This window comes from Mercenaria mercenaria, chromosome 5 (genome assembly GCF_021730395.1).
Source record: "Mercenaria mercenaria strain notata chromosome 5, MADL_Memer_1, whole genome shotgun sequence".
Classification (NCBI taxonomy): domain Eukaryota; kingdom Metazoa; phylum Mollusca; class Bivalvia; order Venerida; family Veneridae; genus Mercenaria; species Mercenaria mercenaria.
In genome coordinates, this window is record NC_069365.1 from 7,396,695 (window position 1) to 7,409,723 (window position 13,029).

At 36.1% G+C, this 13,029-nt stretch overlaps 1 protein-coding gene across 1 annotated transcript in view; it reads left to right on the forward strand.

The window, feature by feature from the left end:
* LOC123556355 (protein dachsous-like) overlaps nt 1-6,204 on the forward strand; it is a 70,595-nt gene extending 64,391 nt beyond the window's left edge. The window contains exon 20 of the mRNA XM_045347006.2: nt 221-6,204. Coding sequence (XP_045202941.2) covers nt 221-2,804 — 2,584 coding nt within the window. The 3' untranslated portion in view covers nt 2,805-6,204. The remainder of the gene's footprint in view (nt 1-220) is intronic.
* Nucleotides 6,205-13,029: the final 6,825 nt, after the last annotated feature.

Sequence of the window (13,029 nt, forward strand, 5' to 3'; positions counted from 1 at the left end):
GTACATATTTACAGGGAATGTAGGCATTAAGTTTATCTTTATGTATTAATTTTTGAAAATAATGTACAAAATAACTCCTGTATATTCATTATACCAACTTTGCTTGTCTTTTTTATCTTGAATGAGGTTGTATAAGAAACAGCATTGTTGTCTCCCTACTTTTGTAAAAGATAAGCAAAATTGTATGTTAGTTCATCAGTTTTTTATTATTTTTTTTCAGTACAACTATCAATGAAAATGTTGCACGTGGGTTTATCGTGATGCATGTTGAAGCGACTGACAAAGACACGTCTGGACGTAACAGAGAGATTGATTATCGCATAGTTAGTGGAAATACCAACAATGCTTTCGTTATTGACCAGAAAAGAGGCCGTATAATGTTGAATAGTCTGCTGGACAGGGAGAACATCGCTGAATATAATCTACAAGTGATGGCAAAAGACAGAGGGATTATGTCTAAAAATAGCACTGTAAACGTACACATTACAGTTCAGGATATAAACGACAAAGTTCCTTATTTCGAATTTAATGAATATTTCAAGGAGTTAAATGAGTCTTTCCCTGATGATGTAGGATTTTTGAAAATTAATACATACGATGAAGATATTGGTGCGAACGGTAAAATTTACTACACAATAACGTCTGGAAATGATGAAGGACTTTTCATTATAAATGGAGTAACAGGAGAACTATTTATAACCCCTAAGGCTCATTTGGATTATGAGCGGCATTCTTACCACAAGTTAATCGTTAAAGCGACAGACTGTAATGGATGTGATTCGGGAATACCACGATTATCAAATATCACTACTGTCCATATTAACGTTACAGATGTGAATGAATTTGACCCAGAATTCCCTGTTCAAATTTACTTTGAAGGTGTGAAGGAAGAGATGAATATTTCATCGTCTGTGTTTGAGGCACATGCCAATGATAAAGATGGTGGAACTTTTGGCATTGTTGAATATACCCTTACTGGAAGTTCGCTGTTCTCTGTTCACTCTAAAACAGGGCTTGTTACTACAAATAAACGTTTTGATTATGAAAATGCTGATCAGAAAGAATTCCAGTTCCAGATTATCGCTAGAGACAAAGGTGGAAGGTTAGGCTCTATTCCTGTAATATTGAACCTTGTCGATGTAGACGAGTATGATCCAGCATTTGACAAAACTGGTTATGAATTTAACATTCCTGGAAATGCAGTCAAAGGAACATTCATTGGTCGTGTTAAAGCAACTGACGAAGATGGGGGAAGTGCTGGTAAAATTGTCTATAAGTTCAATCCATCGCACAAGTATTTTGGAGTAAATGCTTCAACAGGTGAAATACGGGTTATTCATGACCTGAATAGAGAAATTGACAAGGAAGAGACAAGAAAGAAGAGGGAAATCAACACACTATTTATCAAAGCAAGTTCAGGACTTGATGGTTCTCGAAATTCCTCTGTGTTTGTTGACATTGATGTTGATCGTACATGTCCGGGTTGTGAAATGCAATACATCACTAAAAAACCAGCACCAGATGACACTTCAATGAATGTTGTAATCATCATCGTTGTCATTGTGTCTGTGATAGCTGTAATTTTGCTGGTTATAATCGTTGTGATACTGCTACGCAAGCGTTACCAGGGCAAAACTCCGCCACCAAGTGAGACTCCAATGTGTGATAATGATGAATTCGATTCATTACCCCACCCAACTCGTCAAGCTGGGCCACCAGGCTATGGAGATGTAATCAGACATCAAGGTGACTATGCTGTGAATATGACAACATCGTCAGATATTTCCCACAGGTCAGGATCAAGTGGACGGGGTTCGGCTGAAGATGAAGAAGATGAAGAGCTTGCTATGATAAATTCTAGTTCTCCATATTTAAATAATTCGAATGGATTTAGGAAAAATATGCCAGATTCAGGAATACAAGATGATGATAACACATCAGAACCATCTGTGCAAAATCATCAAGACTATTTAGCCAGACTTGGCATCGATACTGCTAAAATAAATTCAAAAGCCAAGTCTGGTTTGACTCATTCTGTTGAAAGCATGCATCAGTTTTCTGATTCAGGAGGGGGTGAAGGGGATGGGTTGGATATAGACAATATTGACTATACAAAACTTCAGGGTTCTCATATAAACCATGGTAATCTTGTAGACAAAAACAATGACATGGGTTTCCATGAACCGTCACCTCATATGGGCGGCTCATTATCAAATGTGATAAATAGTGAGGAGGAATATAGTGGTTCATATAACTGGGACTATTTGCTGGACTGGGGACCCCAGTACCAACCTCTAGCTCACGTGTTCTCAGAAATCGCGAGACTTAAAGACGATACAATTCAGCCAAAAAAGCAAGCAGTGCAAATAGTTCCACAAAGACAGTTGAGTTCCAATAATCAGACACAAGTTCGAATGGTTCCCCCACCAATGATTACAAACGCGCCGCCAAAAGCTATTACGCAACCAGTGTCGAGGTCAAATAGATCTAGTCATTCCTCAGGAGTGTCAAACATGAACTCTCGTAACAGTACAATAAATACTTCTCTTCCCAGCATGCCCCGTTCACCCATCAGTCATGAGTCAAGTTTTACATCACCTGCTCTAACACCATCATTTACTCCATCACTGTCTCCCCTAGCAACCAGAAGTCCTTCTGTGTCACCAGTTAACAGTGGACGGGGCATGGTGTCGTCCAGTCATAGTTCAGGACAAAATACACCAAGAAGTAGAACATTAAATTTGAACAATAATAACAAATACGTTTTTAGTTCGTCAGGTTCCGAGCAGGAACTACGAATATAGATTATTGTACAAACTGCTAGTATTTTTTGGGACAGTGTTAAAATTCTCAACAAACTAATAATTGAATCAAAACTGCTGTGTTATAAGATATTGAACTAATTTTTTGTAGAGTAGATTTTATAATAAAACTTTTCATTAAAGAAGTACTTTTAAATAATTTTTCAGATCTTTCATTGAAAATTATATATGTGTATTGTATGACACTATACCGACAATAATGTTTATTTAATGTATCCTGATCCAAAAATAGGTATTTTTTTTGTATCATTTGAAAAAAGTTCTGTCTGCTGAACAAGAATTAGTAAATAAGATGACAATAAATAATAATCATTATGCAAAAATCATTACAGTCATGTTTTCTGAATGTAAAATGATTAATCTTACTCTGTAGTAACTGGATTTCTGTTGCAGATTCATCAAAGGCTATAAAGTAACAAAAAAAAATGAAAAAATGATCACATAATTATATGGGCTTATCAGGCATAAATGTTCGATATATTTTAATAGCACTGTTATAAAGAATTGCTTATTTGTGGTTTGGATACCTTAAAATGTCTTCTTTTTTTTCTCTCTAATTTCCTATTCTAAATGCTGTTGTGTTTTAAAGAAATTTTAGTTCTGGTCAGGCAAAAAGAAGAGTTAATTTTCGCATACATGACAGATGATTTTGTTAGTAATTGGGCATTGACAAAATTTGACCTGACTATTTTAAACAGAAATGACCCTTCTCATTGTACAGTCTTTTTTGACTCTAAACATGTGACATTTTTTATTTTCAATAGAGGTTGTGTTAATTTATTCTTTCAGCAATAATGTTGTGATGTTTTGGTTGTCAATAGATTTTTTTCTCCAGATTTTGCATATACACACAATTTTTGTTGTTTACTGGCTCATTATTAGTTGAAAGCAATATGATTACAATATTACAAATTATACATGAATCCCTAGCACAGTTCATGTATTTGCCGATCCTATTTTGTCATTCATCTCACATGAACACTGAAAAAAAAATCAATTCTTAAATGTTTCTTGAAGCAGATGTGTATATTTCAATATTGCTAAAGTGAAATGGATAGTAAGTGTTGCAGGTAAAATGTGGAATATCTGTGGAACAAATATACAGCGATATATTGTCACAGTGTTTGTGTAACATAAACAAACTTACAGTGAGCAAGCAGTGTTGTACAGATAGTGCTTATGCCATATAATACATGTAGACTGTGTCAAATTTATGTTTATATGTGCCAAACATGTACAGTAAATGTTGTGTTAAATCATATGACATATCCATTATCTAAACACAGTTAAATCATACACCATTTTATTGAAATTTAGAGATGAATTTATTATTTAAATTTAGTTTTATGTTAATTTGTTCTAAAACTTCAGAAATTAATTTATGTGCAGCTTTATTAAGGGTCATTAAAATCATGCAGTCTCACCTAATCAAGTTTTAATTTCAAATGTTTTAAATGTTTACTTCTATTTTTATTAAATAAAAAAGTTTACACATGGAAATGTTTGTGATATGAATTTTAGACCTTTACATGTACATTGTATATGACAAAAATACAAAGAGGCGACATTTTTGCTAACTATGAAAATGTGATGCCGTTTGTCTCATTCAAGTTTATAACCCTTGGATCGCGGGACCTCCAAGTACCTCATACCCTACAATCCAGTGACAGGACTCCAGCCAGGGTGCTGTGTCTTTAGAAGGGCACAGTCCTTACTTAATTACTCCTAGACATGTATAACAGCTTTAACTGTTGAACCAAAACATTGTGTGTTAAACACAACTATTTATTAAAAGTATCTAATACTATTTTTGACCAAAACCTTTTATATCTTTTGTTATTTATATTTTTTCCATGCATTCTTTCTTAAAATGACTTGAGAATAAAATGATTTGTGAAATCACATTCCATAATATAATTGATACATCATTTCTTCTTGTTAATATAAAAAAAGTGTGAGATTCAATTTATTCCATGTACACAGTAGTACATCTGGTGTTATCCTTTAAGCTTCTGTCTGACTACATTTGTTTGTCTGCTGTTGTGCAGAAGAACATTTTCAACACAATTTCCATTTATCTTGCATTTTACTCATTTTCAATTTTAGTATATACTTGCTTGCATTTATTTTAGCTGGTTTTATAAAGTATATACTGTTTTTTAAGAGGATATACTTTTTCAGCTCTATTTTTAGAAAGTTTTAATCATGCAAGCATAATCAAAAGCCTGTTGTGAAGCTAGTTGTGCAAGATCAGACAGATGCATGAAGGATAACTTGGTTATTTTTTCACATGGAACTCGATAATAGGTAGAAATTATTGTTTTATGTTTTAATTTGATTGTATATGTATGTATACTCTATAGATCTGATAGTAAACTGGTGATCTAAACTGCTTTACAATGTGTCTCTGTCTAGACTTGGATATACTATGGCAATACAGTGTATGTTTTATACTATATGTTATAATTAAAATACTGTAATGTATTTGTTGATATTTCATTTTGTACATTCAGGTCATTTCAACTCTGTTATTGCTATGTACAACAATTCTGTCATTAATTAGGATATTACAGTATGATTTAAACATATTATTGAAAAGAGTGTATAATTCTAATACCACAATATAATATTGGACATGTGGTTTTACCCTGTAAAAGAAAACTTTTTCTGACCTAAAATGGGAAAGGAGAAAAGAGAAAACATTAATTTAAATTGTTTATTTTGGAAATGTTTAAGCAATTTTAAATTGCTTGTTGATGTGTCTGATACGTTTTATTTAGAAATTAATATGCATTTCAGCCTTTTCAGTTATTGGACATATTTACTACAACTATGTACATTGTAATGCCAGGATATGTGCTTATAAAATAAGTCATTAGGTACTAGAAAATGATTTTTGGATAAGATAAATTGAAACATGGCAATGGCAAAATTTCAGTATTTCTCTTTGGCTGTTACATGAAATATTGTTGAATGTTTTCACCCAAAAAGCATCATCTCATAAAGGAGAAAGATTCTGCTTTGTCAGCAAGAATAGTAGTTATTTCTGCTAGCATGCATTGAGTGATTGTGTAAATCCACATGGCATCAATAGAAAACAAGCTGTATAAGTCACAAATTTTAGGTAACACTGGCTGGAACGAGGCAAAGCTATGCAGTGTAGCACTGAATAAAAATCTGAACAGTACATAGAATACAGCTGTATGGAATATAGCCTTGTTCTTTTCTCTATACCTCTTCTATTCTTTCTACGTGTTCATTATAATGTTCTCATTGGTCAGTGATAACTCATTCTACAATGTCATCATTATTCATCAAACATCACTTTATTAATTATTTTTTACAAGAAACTTTATATTGATAATAAATTATAAAACTTGAATTCCTTGCCTTTCTTTGATTTTAAATGTGTATTATATGTGATGTAAATGTGCATCTTGTTGTAGGGACCTGAACAGGTTAGGAAGGGGCCTCCATAGCGGAGTGGTTAAGGCCAGCAGTCACTTGCCCCTCATTAAAGTGTGTTCAAGTCTCTCTTGGAATTTTTCATGTGAGAAAGTCAATTGGCTTACGGAAGGTTGGTGGTTCTAACCAGGTGCCCGCCTAGGAAGAAACTGCATGGTTTTCTCCTCAATCATCAAAAGCTACAAGGTTACTATTGACCTATAAATGTGTCGGCTTGACATTAAATCTAGCAAACCTAAATTAGATGATGTAAATATGCATTGTGTTGCAGGAAACCTGAACTTCACTGGTTGGGTTAACCAGTCCCAGACAGAGTTATATGCCAAGTTCTACAACAAGGTCTTGGTTTTAAGCACTTTGCACTTATTCAAAAGGCAGACCTTTCGCTGGTGTCTATGTAGACTAGCCACTAGACTGATGATAAAGAATTTGTCACAAAAATTCAGATTTTTGTGGGTTATTTTTAGCTCATCTGATTTTTTGAAAAAAAATGATGAGTTATTGTCATCACTTGAGTGGTTGTCGGCGTCGGCGTCTGCGTCGGCGTTGCCTGGTTAAGTTTTATGTTTAGGTCAGCTTTTCTCCTAAACTATCAAAGCTATTGCTTTGAAACTTGGAATACTTGTTCACGATCATAAGTTGACCCTGTGTAGCAAGAAACATAACTCCATCTTGCTTTTTGCAAGATTTATGGCCCCTTTTGTACTTAGAAAATATCAGATTTCTTGGTTAAGTTTTATGTTTAGGTCAACTTTTCTCCTAAACTATCAAAGCTATTGCTTTGAAACTTGGAATACTTGTTCACCATCATAAGCAGACCCTGTACATCAAGAAACATAACTCCATCTTGCTTTTTGCAAGAATTATTGCCCCTTTTGGACTTAGAAAATCAGTTTTCTTGGTTAAATTTTATGTTTAGGTCAGCTTTTATCCTAAACTATCAAAGCTATTGCTTTAAAACTTGCAACACTTGTTCACCATCATAAGCTGACCCTGTACAGCAAGAATCATAACTCCATCCTGCTTTTTGCAAGATTTATGGCCCCTTTTGGACTTAGAAAATATCAGATTTCTTGGTTAAGTTTTATGTTTAGGTCAACTTTTTCTCTTAAACCATCAAATCTATTGCTTTAAAACTTGCAACTCTTGTTTACCATCATAAGCTGACACTGTACAGCAAGCAACATAACTCCATCCTGCTTTTTGCAATAATTATTGCCCCTTTTGGACTTAGAAAAAACCTTTTATTGGTTGAATATTATGTTTAAGTCAACTTTTCTCATAAACTATCAAAGCTATTGCTTTAAAACTTGAAACAGTTTTTCACCATCATAAGTGGACACTGTACATCAAGAAACATAACTCTATCCTGCTTTTTGCAAGAATGATGGCCCTTTTTAGACTTAGAAAATCATGGGTAGGACAATATTTCTATTATACAAAAAAAATCAGATGAGCGTCAGCACCCGCAAGGCGGTGCTCTTGTTTATGTAAGTAGTGACAATTGCAAGTCCTGATTCTAAGATACGATACTGACCCTAGGATGCAAAAGAACAGGTGAGCTATTACTGTAGCGTCAGTCATCCCACTCTTAAACGAAATTTGGTTTGAACATGCTAGTATTTTATTTGTTTAAGTCATTACATGAATAATATACAATAAAAGTGATAAGGGGATTGAAAGCTAATTCGCTTACGATTGTCCTTTCCCTTAAAGAAATTTGGTTAGAATATTTGTCTTGGTGAAGTCTCGGATAGATTTTGAGACTGTGCCATATGGGGTCAAAAACTAGATGACTATGTCCGAGTATATCGGAGAAAAACTTTGTTCACACTAAAGGCGCATTTTATACCTGATGTCGCTAAACTTGTTCCGCGTGTTTGTCTACCGGTAGATGAATTGCCGGTCAAGTCTGAAACTGGATCATCGCCAAAAATCTAGGTTACTAGAACAATCTTGGAAAACCTGACGCCACCTTTACAGTATGGTATACATGGAATATGATCAAATGTTTTTTCTTTGTCCAGACAAGGCAGAGTCCAAACAGCGGTTCCAGGCCACTTTGCTTCACCATCATACTGTCGCGCTTCACCATCGCACCATCTTTGCCCTTTATCCCGGTTGTTTTTAAGCCAGTTGAAGTATACTGAATCGAAATAAACATTTTGGGGGATACTGAAATCCTTTTCACAATAAACTTAGAAATTTAAACGGGTAGATTTATTGAGAGCACGGAAATACTACATGGGTTTTATTATTTTATTTCAGCCTCTCCCTTGTACATACATGAAGAATACAATTTAAATAAAATTCAGTTAAATTCAAAGTAGGAAGCCAATCGGTAATCCTGATCATCAACAAATGCATTGGCAAGTGCGGCCTCACGGTGCACGTGCAACATCATGAAGTCGTTTAGCTGACCCTATGTCATAGTACTACGCATGAAAGACTTCTGGCAGATTTCGAAGTAGACATCATAAGAATGGGTTTAAGTTTCATTTCCTAGAACAATTGCACACGCTAAAGCAGTGTTTTCAAACATTTGTTACGAACAATCGTCCGCAGAGATTCGAGCTACGTCAGAGAAGTTCGGCACGTGATCAAAATGCAATGTTGTCTGTCGTGATATAGATCTATACTGTGGAGAAGTATGTCCTGTAAGTGGCGGTAGATTTAGAACTGTGGCCTATCGAAGTTCCTTGTAGTAGATTTGTTGGTACATATCAGCCGTCTGGTAGTCTCATGGGGATCATTACAGGCGTCGCTTTTGCATTTTGTGCTACCAAGATAATGTTGGTTCACTGGCGTTAAGCGGATCAAGTTAAGCGTCCACATGTTCCCAGAACATGTCAAAGACCTTTACATCGTACAGTTTCCACAGTGTACTGATTGTAAGCGGTGCTAAATCCTGGTCCGCAGATACTGACCCATTCTTCTGTTGCAGTGTTCTACTCAAATTATCACTATGTCGCATGATCTCGTTAACGAGATAGATGTAGGTGCCAGAAAGAAAGTTAAATGAAGCCGTATGGATCTTCACACTGATAATTTCTGAACCTTCAGAACGTTCATATAACACATCCCAGAGGGATTATAAGCACAGTGTAATTGTTTAACGCACTTTTAAGGCTAGTAGCCCGCACTTTCCATCTTTCCATCTTGTGGAGCGTAGAACCCTAAATCCTAGTGTATTTTAGCTTATTTCCTTTTTCAGTTTCTCGAATTTGGTGTCCCGTTTAAGCGAATACTTCACAAGTTTTGAAATCTCATGCACTGTTTCCAGTGAATCTCTCAACTCCTTACTTCCGCATAATGCATCTCCTACAGCCAGGTTAAGCACATGTCCATAACAATGTGTGTACACTGTCCTTGGCTCCTTCAGTGAGATGTTTCTCGCTACTTCTCTCTTTGTCCCGGACATTTTGCTGCACTGACCTCTGCACTTTTTCAGCGAAATGTTCATTCTAATACAGAGTATCCTTAATGTAGCAAATATCAGGATTTGTACATCTATGGAGGAACCATATACGGTCCAATGAAGTTTAATTCATATTTGAATAACTATCCACGAGTCTGAGTACTAGTACAACATGTTCTCTATCTAATACATCTGTTGTCTCGTCATAGTGAAGAACCCATTTTCTCTTTTATTACCAGCTACCTTCTGTTAAGTCTCTCACTTATAGTATCTCATTTCTGGATCATAGGGAAAGTGTACTTGTTGGATTTCTTCTCTGTCCTCGGCAAGATACTAGTAGGCGGGTTTGTCTCTCCATGGAAGTTTTCGAAGCTGCATGAAGTCGCCTTCGCTGTCTCCGTGCCCACGTAGTGCGAGGCGCTGGTGTGCATGACATTGACAGTGATCATTGCCAGCATTTCACCGATATCGACAGACACATGTCTCTTCGCGGTCTCTTCCTGACAGTCCGAGTGCTCGTGCTTCTTGAATTCCTCAGTGGCGCCTCCCCAGTTGCTGAAGCCGATGCTCATGAATTTGCCCCCGGCTTTGCTGTTTCCGATCTTCCCGCCGTTCATGGTGTACTGGTCAGAAACCCAGGCGATCCTTGTAATGTGTGTATCGGTGCAATACACCGGGCACGTTAACATTGAGAACCACGTGCTCTATTCAAAAAGAGCTAGGGTCTGGTTTCCACATTCCCTTGTATCCGGCGGAATATCTGTCTTTTCAAATAGTCTTCACTTGTATACAGTATATACAAACAGTGAGCACTTGTAAATAAAAACACTTAGTTCATATATAAAGAAAAATACCTCTCCGGAGGGTGCGCATATCCAAGTGGCGGAAATTACCTGTAATACACTACAATACAATACATGTCAGGCATACACATGAAGCAGAAAGACAAATCTGCAATATGAAATGAAAACTAATATCTATATTACAAAACTAAACTAGATCTATTAAAACTTCTGAAATATTAGCCTAAACACAATATGTCTATCATGAAATATTCTATATCTGTTTTTCTTTGGCTTTAAGTTGCAAAGTGTACACGGTTTCTTATTCTGTGAAGGCCTGGCTGCTCCCACTGTGGTTTGTTATTGAGCAAGGCACTTTACCGCGATTGCTTCAGTAAGTAAGTGAATAGGAACATAAGTAAGTGCGTTTTTTTTAGCTCACCTGTTACATAGGGACAAGGTGAGCTTTTGTGATCACCCTTCGTCCGTCGTCTGTCGTCCATGCGTGTCCGTTCGTCAACAATTTCTTGTCTGCGCGATAGTGGTTTCAGTTATGATTTTATTTTAACCAAACTCATTTAACTTGCACGCAACTTGTATCACCATAAGATCTTGGTTCCTTTCTTGAACTGGCCAGATCCCATATGGGTTCCAGAGTTATGGCCCTTGAAAGGACCAACAATAAACTATTTTGACCTTATCTGCACAATAGCAGCTTCATTTATGATTTGATTTTTACCTAACTTGCACACAACTTGTATCACCATAAGATCTTGATTCCTTTTTTGAACTGGCCAGATCCCATTATGGGTGCCAGAGTTATGGCCTCTGAAAGGACCAAAATTAGCTATTTTGACCTTATCTGCACAATAGCAGCTTCAGTTATGATTTGATTTTTACCAAACTTACACACAACTTGTATCACCATAAGATCTTGGTTCCTTTCTTGAACTGGCCAGAATTCATTATGGGTAACAGAGTTATGGCCCCTGAAAGGGCAAAAATTAGCTATTCTGACCTTGTCTGCACAATAGCAGCTTCATTTATGATTTGATTTTAACCAAACTTGCACACAACTTGTATCGCTATAAGATCTCAATTCCTTTTTATACGCCCGAAGGGACGTATTATGATATCGCCTAGTGTCCGTCTGCCTGTCTGTTGGTTAGCAATTTCCCTTCCGCCCTGTAACTCTTGAACCCCTTGAAGGATTTCAAAGAAACCTGACACAACTGTTCACCTCATCGAAACGACGTGCAGAGCGCATGTTTCGGATCGCTCACTTCAAGGTCAGTACACTAGGACACAATGTCATATGACTGTTTGTGGTAGATGCCGCATTGGTGCATTGCGTTTTCTGTTTTTATTGCAGACTTCTTTGTTCACTTACAATAATGTTTTTAATTATTTCCCTATTATGTTACTATAAATAGCTTATTTAGTAACTTTTTTATTATTGGCCGTAGGGAAAAACCGAGACCACTTTTCTATGGTACAACATTGATGGTACCTCCAATTTTTAGGTGTATTTTGACATATCTGTACCTTGTAAGATTTATTTCTCTTTTTGGTTAATTTTCTTCCTTTTGTTGTTCCTGTCCTTTGGACTTAGATATTTTTTCTGAGGACTTAGATTTATAATTTCTTCTCTTTGTTGTTCCTGTCCTTTGGACTTCATCAGTCAATATTTTGCTCTTATCCTCCTCTACTGAGACAATCAGGGCAGATACCTATGTACTGATTTTATGTCAAATTACCTCCCTTTGTTTCAAATTAAAATGGTGTATCTCAGTAACCAATGAAGATACTGATATGAAATGTCATTTATGCCATCAGGTGGACTCGGACAATCAGGGTAAATAACTTCTGACTGAATTTATGACAAATCACCTCCCTTCATTTTCTGTAAATGAATATACCTCAGTCATGCTAGTACAAAATGCAGTACCCTCAAACTTGGTATGGAGATTGGCCCTGACTAGTATTTGACCCGTAGGTCAAAAGGAACTGTTACAAGAAAATATTTATCCTGATGATATTTAATGCGTATGCCTATGTGATCTTTGTCAAAGTTTGATCTTATCATTAAGAGCAATGAAACTTGATACACAGCTGAGCGATATAGGGCCATCATGGCCATCTTGTTTATGGTTGGCACGAGTTCAGACAACACTTATATAACAATGACAATGACTGGAACCAATCAGGAAATTATGCAAAATACTTATGGCTGCGGGTAAGGTATAATTTAAAACAGTCGCTCAAAAGCTACACAGAGCTGGGATATACTGTACAGAGCTTTTATACAGTGTTCATTGTTTCACAAAGCGGCGGTAAATAAAATTTATCAACTTTTACTATTACAAAAGAAGTGAAAGTGAGATGTCAAAATGAGAAAGTGAGACTGAAAACATTTAAAAGAATTAGATATACAGATACACCTATATTCAAACAATTTACAGGGAACTAGACGATGTTCACTGCAAGAGATAGGCCCATATACTTAAACAAATATTGCAAGGTTACTTCCCTTTGCGGAAGT